At 42.3% G+C, this 15,877-nt stretch overlaps 2 protein-coding genes across 4 annotated transcripts; both read right to left on the reverse strand.

Annotated features, from left to right (window-relative positions):
* Positions 1–102: 102 nt before the first annotated feature.
* syt8 (synaptotagmin VIII) lies at positions 103–7,351 on the reverse strand. 3 transcript variants are annotated; one of them, XM_056388078.1, is made up of 9 exons: positions 7,190–7,351; positions 3,589–3,780; positions 3,175–3,347; positions 2,903–2,998; positions 2,267–2,434; positions 1,889–2,056; positions 1,314–1,431; positions 1,086–1,219; positions 103–600 (listed from the first exon to the last, which is right to left on the reverse strand). In XM_056388078.1, the coding sequence occupies exons 2-9, from the start codon at positions 3,758–3,760 to the stop codon at positions 364–366; spliced, it is 1,266 nt and encodes a 421-aa protein (XP_056244053.1). In that variant the 5' UTR covers positions 3,761–3,780; positions 7,190–7,351; the 3' UTR covers positions 103–363. The 3 variants fall into 3 exon arrangements, with proteins under 3 accessions (XP_056244053.1, XP_056244054.1, XP_056244055.1); XM_056388079.1 differs by lacking the exon at positions 7,190–7,351 and adding an exon at positions 5,327–5,435; XM_056388080.1 differs by lacking the exons at positions 3,589–3,780; positions 7,190–7,351 and adding an exon at positions 5,327–5,415.
* A 798-nt stretch (positions 7,352–8,149) lies between these two features.
* Positions 8,150–15,014, reverse strand: dldh (dihydrolipoamide dehydrogenase). Its single transcript, XM_056388077.1, has 14 exons — positions 14,871–15,014; positions 13,388–13,463; positions 13,012–13,091; positions 12,770–12,838; positions 12,583–12,652; positions 12,214–12,314; positions 11,964–12,107; positions 11,755–11,856; positions 11,442–11,632; positions 11,168–11,338; positions 10,215–10,404; positions 9,975–10,112; positions 9,781–9,870; positions 8,150–9,167 (listed from the first exon to the last, which is right to left on the reverse strand). Exons 1-14 carry the CDS (start codon positions 14,907–14,909, stop codon positions 9,102–9,104), a joined length of 1,527 nt encoding a protein of 508 aa, XP_056244052.1. The 5' UTR covers positions 14,910–15,014; the 3' UTR covers positions 8,150–9,101.
* Positions 15,015–15,877: the final 863 nt, after the last annotated feature.

Below are 15,877 nucleotides of genomic sequence, written 5' to 3' on the forward strand. Positions count from 1 at the left end.
GTTTAGTGGATCAAATAACACAGTGGATAGTAAATATATATAATAAAAAATATAATATAATATAATATATATCCTGAGGATCACTGAGAACCACGGCTGCCCTGAGAGTCACATGATATTTAATATGTATTTTTACAGCAAACTCTTCAACAGTTTGAGGATGAAATTTGCTTTTGACGTACGATACAGTTCATACAGGAGGAAAGAAGTGCTCATGTAAGATATCACTTTATGATTCGATAGTAAAATATAATTAATCTTTCATTTTAAATACAAAATAATCAATCTGATAGATAAAATCTAAATCTCTTCATCTGGAGCGTGAAATGTTTTTTTCTGCGAAGGACCGCCGTGAGTTTTCCGTCAGAAGGGCAGTTTGCTGTGGAGGGGGATCTTCTTCTTCAGGCTCAGGGTGGAGTTGACCTGCTGGGCCGACAGCAGGCTGTGCCACTGAGCGACCGGCCGCCGCGGGTTGGACAACATGTCGGCCCAGTGCCTCAGCTGGTTCCCCGTGGCGTCGCAGCCCAGGAAGATCTTCCCCATGGCGTCGTTTCGGGTCATGGCGTCGTGGTCCCACACGGACACCACCAGGTTCACCCTCTGAGGACGGCAACAGAGTCACGGGTGATTTCAGTCCAGACACAGTTCTGGTTTCATTTCTTCTAAAATCTGTCTTTTAAATCTCTGCTCTGCTAAATATGAACAATTTAAAGAAATAAAGTGAATAAAATTTCACATTGTTATATGCATTAACTATGTCATAATTAAATGAATGAAATTGTTATTAAAGCAAAAGATTTTTTTCTGTAATGCAGCACATACTTAAATATATATATGTATATTGTATAAAATATTATAAATACAAAAACATATTGTTCTGAGATCATTTAACCCCATGTCTTCATTAGTTTATAAAACAATCATTACATATCTTCACTGAAGATCCGTGTTCGAAAGACATCAACTGTTTGATTGTGTTACGTGTTTATGTAAATTTATAAATTTTATTATTAATTTATTATCAGATTATCTTAATTAATAATGACAGTATGAGCCTGGAAAGTCCCGTATCTGCCGAGTCGCACCTGGATTTGTTCGAATGACACGTCGAAGGTGAAGGATTCGTTGTAATAAGGGTTCAGCGTCTTCTTTTTAATGGACGTCTTCCTCTTCTTCCACTTCCTCTTGTCCAGAGCCAACTGCACCTTCACGTAAGGATCTGCGAACAACAAGGTGGAAGAAAAACATTCAGGTATCAGAGTTTTGTATGTTTCCATTCATGAATCTGATTTCATCTCTTTGTGATGTCTGACCTGAGGATCCTCCGATGTCCATGCTCTTCAGGTTTTTGGCCTCCAGGATCACCACAGTCAGTTTTCCGGCGGTGGGAACGTAACGCAGAGAGAAGCAGATCTCGCCCAGCTCTTCTTCCTGCAGCGAACACACACACACACACACACACACACACACACACACACACACACACACACACACACACACACACACACACACACACACACACAAGTTTTGGTGTTGGAAATCACTGAAAATAAAATTCCTGCCTTTGAACTTGAATTCACTCAGATGTATTTAATGAGCACTCAGCCTTTTTTATTTAACTATTGATTGATCTTATTAGGTTTTATAAAGACATTCATGGTCCCCAGAGGGTGAATATCTCAACAACTATTGATTTGGATCGCCATGAAATTTGGTTCATGTTTCCCAGAGGATGAATTTAAAAAATATTGATCCTCTGACTTTTAATCTGGTGCAAAACACTAAACTAAGGAGGTAAAATTATACATGACAGCATCATCTTTGTTTGTCGGTATGTCCGTCGACTCTGAGTCTGGATTCTTGGTCGCTCCGTTTTTCGCTGCTCTACCTCGAACTTGGCGGGCTCGGCGAGGTCCTGCCACTCCTCGATGACGTGGTTCCAGTCGACGTTGCACAGCTGCACCCTGAGCTCGCCGATGATGTTGTGTTTGGAGAATCTGTTGAAGTCGAACACCTTCATCACCGCCGTCGACTTCAGCAGGGAGGACTTGGATATCTGGGGGGAAAGATCGCTCAGGTTTAGAAGCTCAGCGGTAGGAAGGTGGGATTCCTGCAGAACAACTTCATCAGGTTAAATATTAAACAAACCCAGAGCGAGGGGAGATCAACGTGTTGTTCTTGTGTCTTAAATTCCAGATTTCTTCAGATTCAAAGTGTATCTCAATCGGCCATCTTTAAACTCGATGAAATCACGGCCACTTCTTACCTGGAAGTTGAATTGTTCGTTGAAGACGGGGTTCAGCGTGTGTCTGAACACTTTGGTCTCGCAGGTTTTGGGTTTGTCAGGGCAGATGTAGACTTTGACGTACGGGTCCGAGCTTCCTCCCAGGTCCATGGCCATAAGGCTGTCGGCTTGTTTGACACCGACTATGAGCTGCGCAGACCGACAGAAAACAGACCTTTAGTAACGAACTGATCTTACTCATCAGTCTGTGGATACAGATCAACCTAAATCTTAGATGGTCAAGATTTGGGTCTGTATCAACCCTAACCTGAAGGAGAGGGTCTGGCTGAAAGATGCTCACACCTGAATGATACCGGGATGCGTCAGGTAGAAGATACCGGGAAGTCTGGGTCGTCTCTCCCCGATATCTACCCTGAATATTCTGATCTCTTTTCATCTCAACCACATCAACTGATTTCTAGATTTATAACAAAATCTTCAACAGCTGCAGATGTGTTTCTGAACAATATCTCTTCTGTGACTTTGGCACCGGAGGCACCAATGATGCTTAACAAATTTGAGCGGTGTTTGCTTGTAACGCTGCCTCTATTCCCCCCCCCGAACAAAACGTATGTCAGAATTGATGAGGGATTTGCATTTGGTCAGAGACTGAATCACCTCAGACAGAGCGGCGTTGTACTCCAGAGAGTAGAGCAGCTTTCCTCGCTGCTTTTTGGTCGAACCGTAGTCCACATCTGCCACATCTGGCTGAACCTGTCAAAGCACAGGAAACACATCAGGTGAGACTGAAGTCAGAACTGACACCAACAGATTTTCTGGTTCCTGCACTTTTAAACGTTTCAACAAGGAACAACAACGTGAATTTCATTGGTGTCGGTGCCGACCAAATCTTCGATATCTCGATATCCCGGAGATTCACAGAGACTCACCAGAGCTGTGGTGGTTTTCCCGTTGACTCCCTTCAGGTTGATGTTCTCACCCGTCTTCTGCTGCCGCTTCTTCTTCTTCCCTTTGCAGCAGCACTTGATGCAGATGCACAGACAGCAGAGCAGGATCAGCAGAACGCCGGCCACAAAGATGGTGTAGATCGCCCATCGCGGCACTGCAGGAGACGAGACGGGCGCACGGTTAGTTATCAGGTATCTGTTGTGTCGTGCACATACACAAGAGACCAAAGATACTGTTGCATTAAAGGCGAGGTTCACAATTTCTCAATGTGTACACTGAAACAGGTTTTACTTGCTGTAATCATTCCTCCTGGTCATTGTTAAGATCCCGCCCTGATGGACTGAAGACATGGCAGACTTAATATATTCTGCTTTAGCTGCTGTTTGGTGACTTACAGGGGATCTGGTCCAGCAGGTCGTTGAAGAAGTTGGCGGCGGCGGCGGCAGCTGGATTGATGGTGGTGTTAGTGTGGGTGGAGGTGGTGGAGATGACAGGTGGAGCCCGTGAAGCTGACGCATTAGGTGCTGGGTGAGATGAATGTGGCGTTGGCGGATGGGTGGGAGGCATGATGAAGAGAGTGAGGAGCTCTGGAAGCGAGAGAGGTTTTCTCGTGGTCATGGGAGGCATCACCAGTGTCATGTGTTACAACACTGGATTTACAATACTTAAAATTATTATTAGATAATCAAGAGAAGAAGAGTCAGACAGGAAACACAGGGAGAGAGAAGAGTAAAACGTACAACTAAGGTCCGCAGCTAGAATTGAACTGTTGATGCGACGTGTGCTGCAACTATTCGGCCACCAGAGCAATCATAAAGCGTTCATTTTAAACTCGCACCAGTGAGTATACTGGTTTTTTTTTTGCTGCTGATACCGATACCGATCATCATCATCAAACTGGAGGTTTCCTAACAACAGTGACGTAGGAAATCAAACAAACATTACATCCATCAAACTCTGCTGACATGACTGAGTGGATTCCAGCTTCAGGCCTCCACCATGAACAAACAGCAGCAGCACATTAACTGATTCACACTCTGATAACACAACACCGTTCAATTAACAGGGCTGGGAGCAAATACGCACGTAACTGTGTGTCTGGATATTGACATATGTCTGAAAATGACAATACAAATGAACTTGAACACAAGAGCTCAGACAACACAGAGTAGGAACAGGAAACCAATCCAAATGCTGCTGCAGAAATCCTCCAGTTCAATTATGGACTGGATGAATGGATTACTGATTGCTGAGGGTCTGGTCCTCTGTATAAAGTGACTCTTATTGTTTCTTGTTTGAAAGTCAAAGAGCTCCGTTAAGAGACACAAAAAAGACCATGAAAAAATTGTCTTTTTAGGTGGGGTGGGGGCCTCCAGGGGCATTTGTAGCTGGTGGAGCTTCTCTCTACTCTCTTTCTTTACTTTCCCCTGACATATTGTTCACCACTGCAAACCGAGTCGTTCTATAAAAAGTCATTGAAGAGGGAGAGTGAAGCTTCCTGAGTTAGCGAGCTTGCTAACAATGAGTTAGCTTACTTCAGTGCTAAGTTTGTTAGCTTCCCACGGTCTCTAATGGGACAATAAGTTCACACAATGCACCGCTGACTCCTATAGAGAGGAGGTTCGATCTGATTGGATGGAAATGAGATCCGAAGATACCAAGATGGCTCGTTATTGGTTTAACAAAACAAAAATCTCCAAAGTTGAACAGCAGAAGAATCACCTCACGTGTCGATTTGTTGAGGAACTTTAGTTGTAATCAATAGGCCTTCATCAGAGCATGTATAACTGAAGTCATCTCTCTTTTTAAAGGACGTGTCATGTGATCAGATCCTCCAGAAAATAAAAAATATATACATAAAATGTTTTTTTTTAAAGCTATAAACACAAAAACAAAAGAGAAAAACTAAACTAAAAATACAAAAAGGTAAAAACAGATTCATCACTGCAGAAAACATGTGAAGTGATTTATTTTCTTCTCTGAAACTGTCTGTTTTTACCCATTAACCATCAATAACCCTTAATAATAAATGCAAAACACCCTCTGGTCCTCTTGATCAACAGGTTTTTCCAAAGCCAATAAGCCAAAGAAGCATCTCGCAGATTAAAGCTGTGAGTGAAATATTTTACTCACTGATGACGAGTTTTAAAGAAACGTCGACATCCCCGCTCCTTCCCTCCAGACGAGCAGCTGAGGCCGAAGTGTTCCTGACCTGCGCTGCTCAGAATACAACGATGGAGGAGGAAGGAAGTGACGTCTGACGGAGAGACCGGACTTTTCCTAAAAACAACCCAGAACTGATCAAAGAGAGGAAATGTCTCCGCCCTGAATCTACATCCAGCTCTGTTTTCACTGTAATCAGCAGGGAAACACATGATCACCCTCATCCTCACCATCATCACCATCATCACCATCATCATCATCATCACAGGCCTCTCGCCAAACATCTATTTGTCTACTCAAACAGTGAAAGTGGCCCGTGACAAAAACAGGCCCACTTCCTGTTCTGCTCTGGTCGCCTGGAGCAAGAAAAACTAGAGTCACAATCTTTACTTAAAGATCTGAATGTAAACAAAGTGAAGCAACCGCTGAATCTCAGACGGCAGGACATGAAGCTGCCGTCAGGGAACCGACCCAGTTCCTTCCTCTCGACCAAAACCAGAACTTCCAAACGAATATTTCATCAGCTTCTCATGTTTGAAACGAAGCTCTATCTTGTATAAAACTTCAGTAGCATTTAAGAAAACAGGACTAAGAGTCTTCAGGCACGTTAGCAGCGCAAGCTAACGTGCCTGATGTTTTAGGGAATACAATGTTTACCATTTTAGTTCAGTGCGTTCTCATGCTGATGTTTGCAAACTATCGATAAACTTTACAGAAATCTGTCCATTAGTTGTTGAGATATTTCAGCAAAAAACAAGTTAATGTCGACCTCATGGTGGCGCTACAGGAGAAGTCAGAGGAACCTCGAAGTCAAAAGGGTTCGTCCAGTGAGAAACAGGAATGTTTCCCATAGTCACACATAGTTAGTAGTTAGCACATTATCATACACAGAGGTCATTCAATGTGCTCAACAGTATAAAAACATGATCATAAAAATAGAAAATATCTCATTAAAGTGTAAGTTTAAAAGATTAAACGAAGGCTGTGGAGAATAGAGAGTTTCTATCTTCTTTTAAAGACACTAAAGTCTCATGAAGAGGGAATAGAGTAAGTGTCAGACCTCCAGAGATGAACTGATGCGCTGGAGTAAATGTGCTGCTGCGTCATGATGAAGAAACTGAGCTGAACAGTTTCACTGCAGCAGGTTAAACGTTTAAACTTCATCATCAGGCAGAAAATGTGGCTGGAAAAACAACATGTTTCTTTTTAACTGACGTCCACAAACGGCCACAAGCTGTTTACATTTCACTTCAACATGAGACTGGGTCTGTCTCTGCTGCTGGACATGGACGACATGGAGAACCAGAAAGGAAGAAGACAAAAAGGAAAGAAAGAAAGAAAGAAAGAAAGAAAGAAAGAAAGAAAGAAAGAAAGAAAGAAAATTGAACGGAAGCAGGGAAAGAGGAAAAGGAGGAGAAGACAGGAAGGAAGGAAAAAAATAAAGATGGCAGGAAGAAAAAAGAAAGAGGGGAGTGAAGGAAGAAACAAGGAAAGAAAGAAGACAAGCGACAGGAAAAAAAGGGGGAAGAAGAGATGAAAAACACAGAGAGGAAAAACAGGTGAAAACTAAGAAAAGAAGGGAGGGAGGAAAATAAATAAAAGAGGGAGGTGAGAAAGAAAAATTAAAGGAAGCAGAAAGAAAGAAACAAACGAGGGAGAAAGAATGAAAAAAGAGGAGGAAGAAAAGGAAAGATGGAAGAAACAGGGAGAGCAGGAGGAAAGAGGGAGAAAGGGAAACAAAACAAACGTTCACAGACACGAGAAAGTGTCAGAATCACCTGAAAGACAGAAGCAGATGAAAGTGAAGAAGTGTGGTAACCACGGTGACGGTACCTGAGAGGAACGAAGAGTTGTATCTTATTTAAATCTCATTTCTCCGTTTGTTCAGGCGGCTGTTGAACGTCGCTGCTGCTGCTGCTGCTGAACTTCAGTCGGCCATCTTCACCTGTTCAAGTGTGTCTCCTTCAACCTGCAGCAGCAGCAGCCACCACACCTGCTGAACACACACACACACACACACACACACACACACACACACACACACACACACACACACACACACACACACACACACACACACACACACACACACACACACACACACACACCTCTGTGTAGTCAGTGTTCAAACAGAGGTGGAGTCTCTGCTGCTAAAATACAAGTTATTCAAATACAGTTTGAGTCATGAAACAGAAGGAAGTCTGTTCACTGACGCGTCTCAATAAAGTTTTTATGGTCAAATCAGTTTTTCAATCTTTCTGGCTAAAACACGAGCAACTAGCAAATTTAACGCCTCAGATGTGTCTTTCTCTAGTGCTAATGACCAAATGCTAAACTAACAATAACAATAACCAACCATAAACAACATGTGCAGACCAGTGTTTTAGAAAGGCCACAAACATATTGACTGACCCCTCCCACCCAAACAAACAAACAAACAAACGATAGTCTCCTAAACATGTCTGTTTTTAAACATGCAGCTCTGTATGTTCATCTTGTCTCTGTGTTTTTAACATGTCTCTGTCAGTTAAATTCAAGCTCTAAACAGAATGAAGACGAAGGTTCTGTCATTATTTACTAAACACTTTGTCTGACTGTGTCTTCAGATTACAGGACAATAAAGTTATTACAAGTGTCTGAAATATGAATTATTATAGAGTAAATCACTGAGTCTGAGCTGTGAACACACCTGTACCTTCACACGTGGTCCAGCGACACATCACACAGACCGAGGCCTGAACAGGAAGTGATTGTAAGAGGAAGTGATTGAAAACAAAAACTTGTCAGTCGACGTCAAGTCAAACACTGAAGTTTTATTTAATGGATTCTGCATTTATTGGTTTAAATAGTGAGATAAGCAACAGCAGGCCAGAGCCAATCACAGTGAAGTAATCAGAGCAGGAAACAGTTTCCCAGCTTGTCGCCACAAAATGAATTCATACTGATTTTAAAAAGTTAAAATCAGAAATCTGCTGTTGAGCTTCGGTTTCAGACCAAATCAGTGTCGTCACAGTAAGTGTTGGATTTAAGTTATAAAAACGTAAATGCTGTTTTTTTTTTGTTTGTTCTGTGGTGAGAGGAAGAGGACCAGGAAGCTCATGTTTATGCTTTTAATTTTATTCCTTAAATTATTTTTCCTTAAATTAGAGGATTTTATACTTTGATTTAAAATCAAAAGTGGTTTTAACTTTAAGACAGTGAAATGTGCCTGAAGCTCGTGAGAAGACGTTTTAAACTTTCGATGCACAAATGATCCATTTTGTTTTTGTATCGTCGCCGTCTGGTCCAGGTTTCCCACCTGGTTAAACAAAATAAAACAATATCAATCTGAAAAGTTGAATGTGTGGATCCTGGAGCAGCGACAGTTTCCCGCTCTGATTACCCGTCAGGTTTGTCGTGTTTCATCATTTTACACTGTAAAAAAACTGAAAAACAAAAAAACCCTCCTTTCTTCCTTTACAAGAGAAACCGCAGCCAAGATAATAAGTATATCTCTATGTTCTGTAAATACGTGCGTCATATGTTCATGTGGGATCTTTAAACTCAAAAAAGACTGATCTGCAGTCATTGTTTATTTACCGCCCAAACCCCCTTCATTTATTTTACTGCAACATTTAAATAACATTAGAACTAGATGTGGTACAGTGCTGATGTACAGAGGGTCGGCTGGAGGTCGGGACGCAGACACACGGCTTCCTGTTTCTCCTCTGTTATGTACACTGAAGGTGCGACAGCGGCTGGAGGATCAGAAGTTGATGGCTTTGCCGAAGGAGGCAGCCAGGTTCGCTTCTCTGAAGGCCTCCGACACCGTCTGAGGAGGAGGAGGAAGAGAGGGTGGATGAGGAAGAGGAGGAGGCAGAGGAAGAGAGTTAGTTTGAGTTTTAACTGTTAATATGTTTTTTTGTTTGTTTTTTTAAACCATTTTTATTTTCGCAGATTATTTCTTTGTGTCTCTTTTACTTTAACTTTCCCGTTTCTAAGTAGAATAAACATATTTTATATGTTTATATAAATATATTATATATATGTATTTATCAATAACATGAATCCCTCACAACACACTCGTATGAGAAGTTACATTTGTTGACAAATACCGTGCATTAATAAACACTTACAGTTCTCCTATTTCTTCAACTATATTATAGTGTCACAAACATTTTATAATGTTTACATTCTGCTGACAGATGCTCAGTGGTGAAGTCACATATTAACACTCTGTCTCCTGGTTGACTCTCACTTTAAGTCAGAAATTTGTTCTTTACAGAGTTTAATTAAGTTTTAAAATAGAGCTGAAACAATTATGATTAATCAACATATCAATTAACAGATCACAAAAAAAAAGTGTATCTTACAATTGTTCAGCCTTATTGTGTTAATGTGTGTGTGTGTGTGTGTGTGTGTGTGTGTGTGTGTGTGTTACGTACAGGATGGGCGTGGCAGACTCTGGCGATGTCCTCGCAGGAAGCTCCGTACTCCATGGCCAAAGCAGCTTCATTGATCATCTCTCCGGCTCCCTGCGGAGAAACAAACAGACAGGAAGCGTCAGTCTCAGATTGTGACGCGGGGCTGAAGACGAGCCGCCGCTCCTTCGCTCGCTCATGCTGCTTTTTGCTCTCACAGATCCGAGGATGTGCGCTCCCAGCATCCTGTCCGTCTCCTTGTGGCTCAGGATCTTCACCATGCCGTCGGTGTCGGCGTTGGTCTTGGCTCGGCTGTTGGCTGCGAAGGGGAACTTGCCGACTCTGTACGGGACGCCCTGAAGAGGAGGAGAGAGCGAGGCTGTAAAACACAGTTCTTTCACTTTTCATGCAGGAAAACAAAGTTAAACAAAACATTAATCGCAGCGGACGACTCTCACCTCCTCTTTGACCTGCTCCTCCGTCTTGCCCACCCAGGCCACCTCGGGGTGCGTGTAGATGACGGAGGGAACGCAGTTGTAGTCGATGTGCACGGCGCCGCCGGCCATGCCCTCCACACAGATGATGCCCTCGTCCTCGGCCTTGTGGGCCAACATCGGCCCGGCGACCACGTCACCGATCGCATAAATACTGACAGAGGGAAGAAAAAAAAAAAACACACAATCACAGAAACGTCTTGAGAATTATTGACAGACAGGTCAAAGGTCAATGCTACACCACACGTCACTGTAACCCAGAGCAGGTAAATGTTGGAAGCTTTATATTTACGTATGTGAATTTAAGTTTTCTTATCGGCTGCATGAACAGATTTGATATTTCATGGTATGAAACAACTTGAATTGACTTTATCAATAATTTAAGTGGTGAGAGGTGGGAATGGGATAATGGGGATTTATAACTTATTATTATTATTTTTATATTTATTTCTCTTCTTTCTTGTCATTTGTTCATATTTTGTAATTATTATAATTACTTATTATTATTTTCTGATATTCTTCTTATTTATTTATTTATTGTGTAATTTTTTTTCTCTTTGTTTGCAGCTGGAGCTCCGAGAGCATCAGTGTTACTTCTTTTCCATTATGTAATAAATAACTATTTGATGTTTTTACTGTATTTGTGTTGTTATTGATAAAACTTTAAATTCCCACTCAAGTTATTATTTTCTGTTCTGATGATTTTACAGCTGCTCATATTTAACGAAATTATTTCATAACCAAATCTTAAAAAATGGCAGCCAATAAATCTTTATTGGATTAATCAAACTGTTCTAAGGGGCCTCATAACTCCAGTAAAGGTCATGTGATCATCAATAAGCTGGAGGACGGTTTCAGAGATGCTGACGGGTCCGGGATCGCTCCTGTCCGTTGGTCAGCCTGAGCGCGGCGGTTACCTGGGCACTTTGGTCTGGAAGCGGTTGTTGACGGGAACGCGGCCCCTGTTGTCCAGCTCGATGCCGACGGAATCCAGACCGAGCTTCTGGGTGAAAGGTCGTCTGCCGATACAGACCAGCAGCACGTCGCACGTCAGCGTCTCGTTCTTCCCTCCGGCCGCCGCCTCGACTCTGGAACACACCAACACTCGTAATATTAACTACCAACCGCTTCCTGTGGAGTTTACATCTCAAGTCTCCTCACAGGATCTGAGGCTTCGGCGTCTTTACTCACGCCACGTCGATCTTGCCGTCAGGCCGTTTGGTGGCTCCCATGACTTTGGTGCTGAGCTTGAACTTGACGCCCTGCTTCTGCAGGATGCGCTGGAAGTTCTTGGAGATCTCCATGTCGATGCCCATGCCGCCCACGTGGCCCAGGAACTCCACCGCTGTGACCTTAGAGCCCAGACGCTGCCACACCGACCCCTGCAGGACGGGAGTGTCAAACATGTGCGTGACTAAGACGACTACGACTCATATCTCATCAGTCAGTCACTATCTAACATATAAATGAATTTCTCAGTGAATGAGGCTGAGGTGATGCTGACCAGCTCCACGCCGATGACTCCGGCTCCGATCACAATCAGCTCCTCTGGCACTTTCTTCAGGGACAGCGCTCCCGTCGACGACACGATGGTGTCCTCATCGATCTACAAAGACATACAAACAATATTAGACTGTCACATGTTTGACCAGCGCGTTAAACATTTCATTTCACACATTTCTTTAACTGAATACGAGTGAAACTGAGACGCACATGGATCCCGGGGAAGGGCGTGACCTCGGAGCCGGTGGCGATGAGGATGTTCTTAGTGTTGATGACCTGCTCGCTGCCGTCTGCTACTGTGGCCGTCACCTGGTTCTTACCCGTCACCCTCCCGAAACCGTTGACATGGGTCACCTGAGGGGGGGGGGGTGTCACACTGTTAAGACATTTACCTGTGGTTCGGACTGTGAATAAGACGTTAGTGAACAAACATTAAAGCACAGAGAGAAAGAAGTCTGACTTTGTTCTGTTTGAATAGATGTGCGATTCCTCCGGTCAGAGCTTTGACCGCCCCGCTCTTCTGAGCCATCATCTTCTCCAGGTTCAACGAGATGCCTGAAACTGAGACACACACACACACACACACACACACACACACACACACACAACACACACACACACACACACACACACACACAAACACACAGAGGAAGACACACACACAAGAATTTTTCCAAACTTCTCTGACTTTTTATAGACGGGTGTTGAGGTGAAGATGCTACAGAAGCTCATCTTTAACGGTTCTCTATCCGAAAGCCACTTTAGTGTCTGTACCGACCCCAGTGAGCAACACAAAAGGTTAAACTTTAAAGTCAGTGAAGCCTCTTACTTTCAATGCCTCTGCTTTCAAAGTCCTTGCCGTGAGCCATGTGGTACAAGTAGGAATTGTTCAGCAGAGCCTGCAGACGCAAAATATCACTTAACATGACTTTAGGAACCGTGTTTATACACTTACATCAGACCTTTAATGCATTTTAAACAGATCAATCTGATCAGACGTAAAAACAGTCACTTACCTTTGAGGGGATGCAGCCGACATTCAGACAGGTTCCACCCAGCGTGACATTTTTCTCAACACACACTGTCTGTCAAAGGAAATGCATCATCAGCATTAATGTTTTCACCCTTTCTGACCCGGGATCAGCAGATTTGTTTCCATTATATGACAATAAAATATCTAATTAAGTAAAAATGAAAATCTGATTTCTATTAGTAAATCATTATTACATGTACATGAGCCGTCAGAGAGGGGCGTTACCTTGAAGCCGAGCTGCGCGGCTTTGATGGCAGCGACGTAGCCGCCTGGACCGGAGCCCACCACTGTGACGTCAGCATCGACTACAGCGAAGCAACACAGTGACTTTGATCACACATTTATCACACAGCAGCTCAGAGCACAGAGATAAGACATGGGGGGGGGGTTTTGAAATGGATGCATCAACCAATTAAAAACCGACACAAAACATTTGAAAACTCAGACAGACACTCTTGTGTGTGCCGCTGGAGAACAAATCTCTTGTGAAGAGAAGGTCCAGTATCAGCTAAAGGGGCAACAATTATCAAACATGTGGCTAAAGTTCATAGGAGAACATATCGCTAATGAAGACAGGTGATAAGATTTACAGTCTTCTTACTTGCTGCTTTGTCAGCGTAGGTTCGGGCCGACACAGCAGTAGCTCCGTGCAGTTTGCAGGGCAGGTGGTGGCTCCGCTTTGAAGCAAACAGAAGAACACAAGTGAGGAAAAGAGTGTCACAAACCAAAACTGAAAACACATTTAACAATATGTGAGAATGAAAGCAGTCAGGTAAAAGTAATCGAACCAGTTCCACTTCTGATATAAAGAGATCTTTGTTCCTGATCTTATTCTCTCTAAGCACAAATGTCTATTTCCAGTATTTCACTGCAACTCTTCCTCTTGTTATTTCTTCTGTTCATTTCCTTCACTAAAAATGTCCTTGTTCACCTGCTCAACTACACGCTGACGACAGCTGAGTGAAAACCACTGTGAAAAACAGATTTGGGAAGATGGAAACTTTGTCATAACTCCATCAGCAACACAATTACAAAGTTATAAAGAGAAAAATCCAGGTTAAGTAAACACAAATTGGCAAATAGAAGGAAGATTTTCACGTTCCTCTCTTGTCTTTGGTTTTATACATTAAGAATATCTAATTGCACATGCCACAATTACTGCTTATTTTTTCTACTTTTTAAGGTCATTAAATAAGAAGTACCAGTGCTTTAGCATTTGAATTAAGTCTTAGGGGTTGCATTTATTTCATACTTCAATAAACTATGTCATTTGCCCACAACATACACACAGCTGCAGTTGGTGCAAGCTGTCAGTGTTGGGAACTGAACCAGCATCTGTTTAGCCTTTTCTAGCTGAGCAGGTTGCTAGCTAGTTAGCCACCAAACGTACTTTGGCACAATCTATGAGTAGTAGAAAAAAGGGAAATGCTGAATATAGTTTCTCAACAGAGAGGAATGATTAGAAATTTGGTGGTTGTTAACTTCGTACAGTTGTGAGAGGACGCTACTTAAAGTCGCTGAGCTTCTGACATAACTTACGTTAAGAGTTAGGTAACCGCTGCTAACTAGCTAAGCGTGCTAACGTGTTTTTATAGGGAGAGAAAACTGAAAACTCACCAACTTAATCTCTAATTTTAGTAGAAATCTTTAAACCCAGCAGACAAATATCCCTCATCTCAAAACGTTTACGATTTGTTTGCACTATGAACTAGCTAATGTTGCATGTGTTTTCCTCAACAAAAGCGGTATTTTTATTAAAATATGGGTCTTTTTGTTTATTTTACTCACGCCGATTAAAAGTAAAACTTATAAAATTGGACACATTATGAATTACACATTGAGCGAGATCTTTTTTTCGACATTAACCACAAAGAGTTTAAATTGCAGGTTTCCCCAGTGGAGCCTGGCGTTGCGTCCTCTCCATATGATTTCACCGGACCGGAGCTGTTAGCTGACCCGCTAGCCAGGCCCGAGCCGCGGGTCTGAAAACACCAGTATCCACGGGCCCTACCGCTGGCGAGACAAGCCTGAAACCGACCCGGACCACGCAGGCTGGTTCGTGGGTTAGTAAGATCCGTGCTTACCGTGGCCAGAGAGCGATATAACTGAGTCCAGCTCTGCATCTTGTCGGTGTCCCCTCACAGGATCAGTAACCTACAACAGGCCGACAAGCCAAGGACTCCTGTGATTGCGCATGCGCAGTACCACACCAGAGAAACACAGCTGTACGTCGCGTCTGGATGACGTACGTGACCGGAAAAACTGCAAAATACAAATTTTAAAAATATTGCACTAATTTTTGTAAGGAAGTGACTGCTTTTATTACGTCCAGAGTTTGTAATAATTTCCCCCTAAAATAGGAATATGTATTGTTTGGTTTCCATGACCCAAGTACTGAAGGTTTAATAAATCCTGTTATTTTTTTACGCAAAATTTCACATTCACTATTCTTTTCTGCTTTCATTATAGGAATTGAAAAACATATGTCCACAATTTGTTGAAGTACAAATAGAAAAGCAATTAAGAGTTATAATGGGTCCGTAAATGAAGTATAATTCTTCTGCCCCAAAATGCCCAAATTAACAGATTAAGTAGCCTTAATCAAATCAATAAGTTGATGAATAGCTACATACATGAATTGCAAGACTCCAGTTTTCATTTATTTTGTTATTCATTAAATTTATTCCCGGTCAGTCGTGGGCTAGCAGTTAAACACTGATAACAGTTATGAATTATATTCATTATTTACACAGTTTGTTTTATTTAGCTTAGCTTTCCATAAATTGACCGCTGCAGCCAACACGTTTGTTCAAAGCAGACAGTAGTGTTAGCAGTGAAAAAAAGTTTAAATGTGAGTCATATTGTGTAAGAGAGCTGAAGTACATAGAGGCCTTACATTCCCTGCTAAAATAGGTGTGGCAATAAAAGCAAAAACAAAAAACTTACATGTCTATAATGTTTGTGCCTATAACTTTGGTTTGGTATCTCTTCTACACATTATAACTTTTTAGATTTTAGACACAAAGAACAGTGCCATTTTTATTTTGAATACATATGTGTCTGGGAACAGGTTAATGGTTGATATACAAGA

The sequence above is a fragment of the Seriola aureovittata genome, chromosome 10, assembly GCF_021018895.1.
Source record: "Seriola aureovittata isolate HTS-2021-v1 ecotype China chromosome 10, ASM2101889v1, whole genome shotgun sequence".
NCBI lineage: Eukaryota > Metazoa > Chordata > Actinopteri > Carangiformes > Carangidae > Seriola > Seriola aureovittata.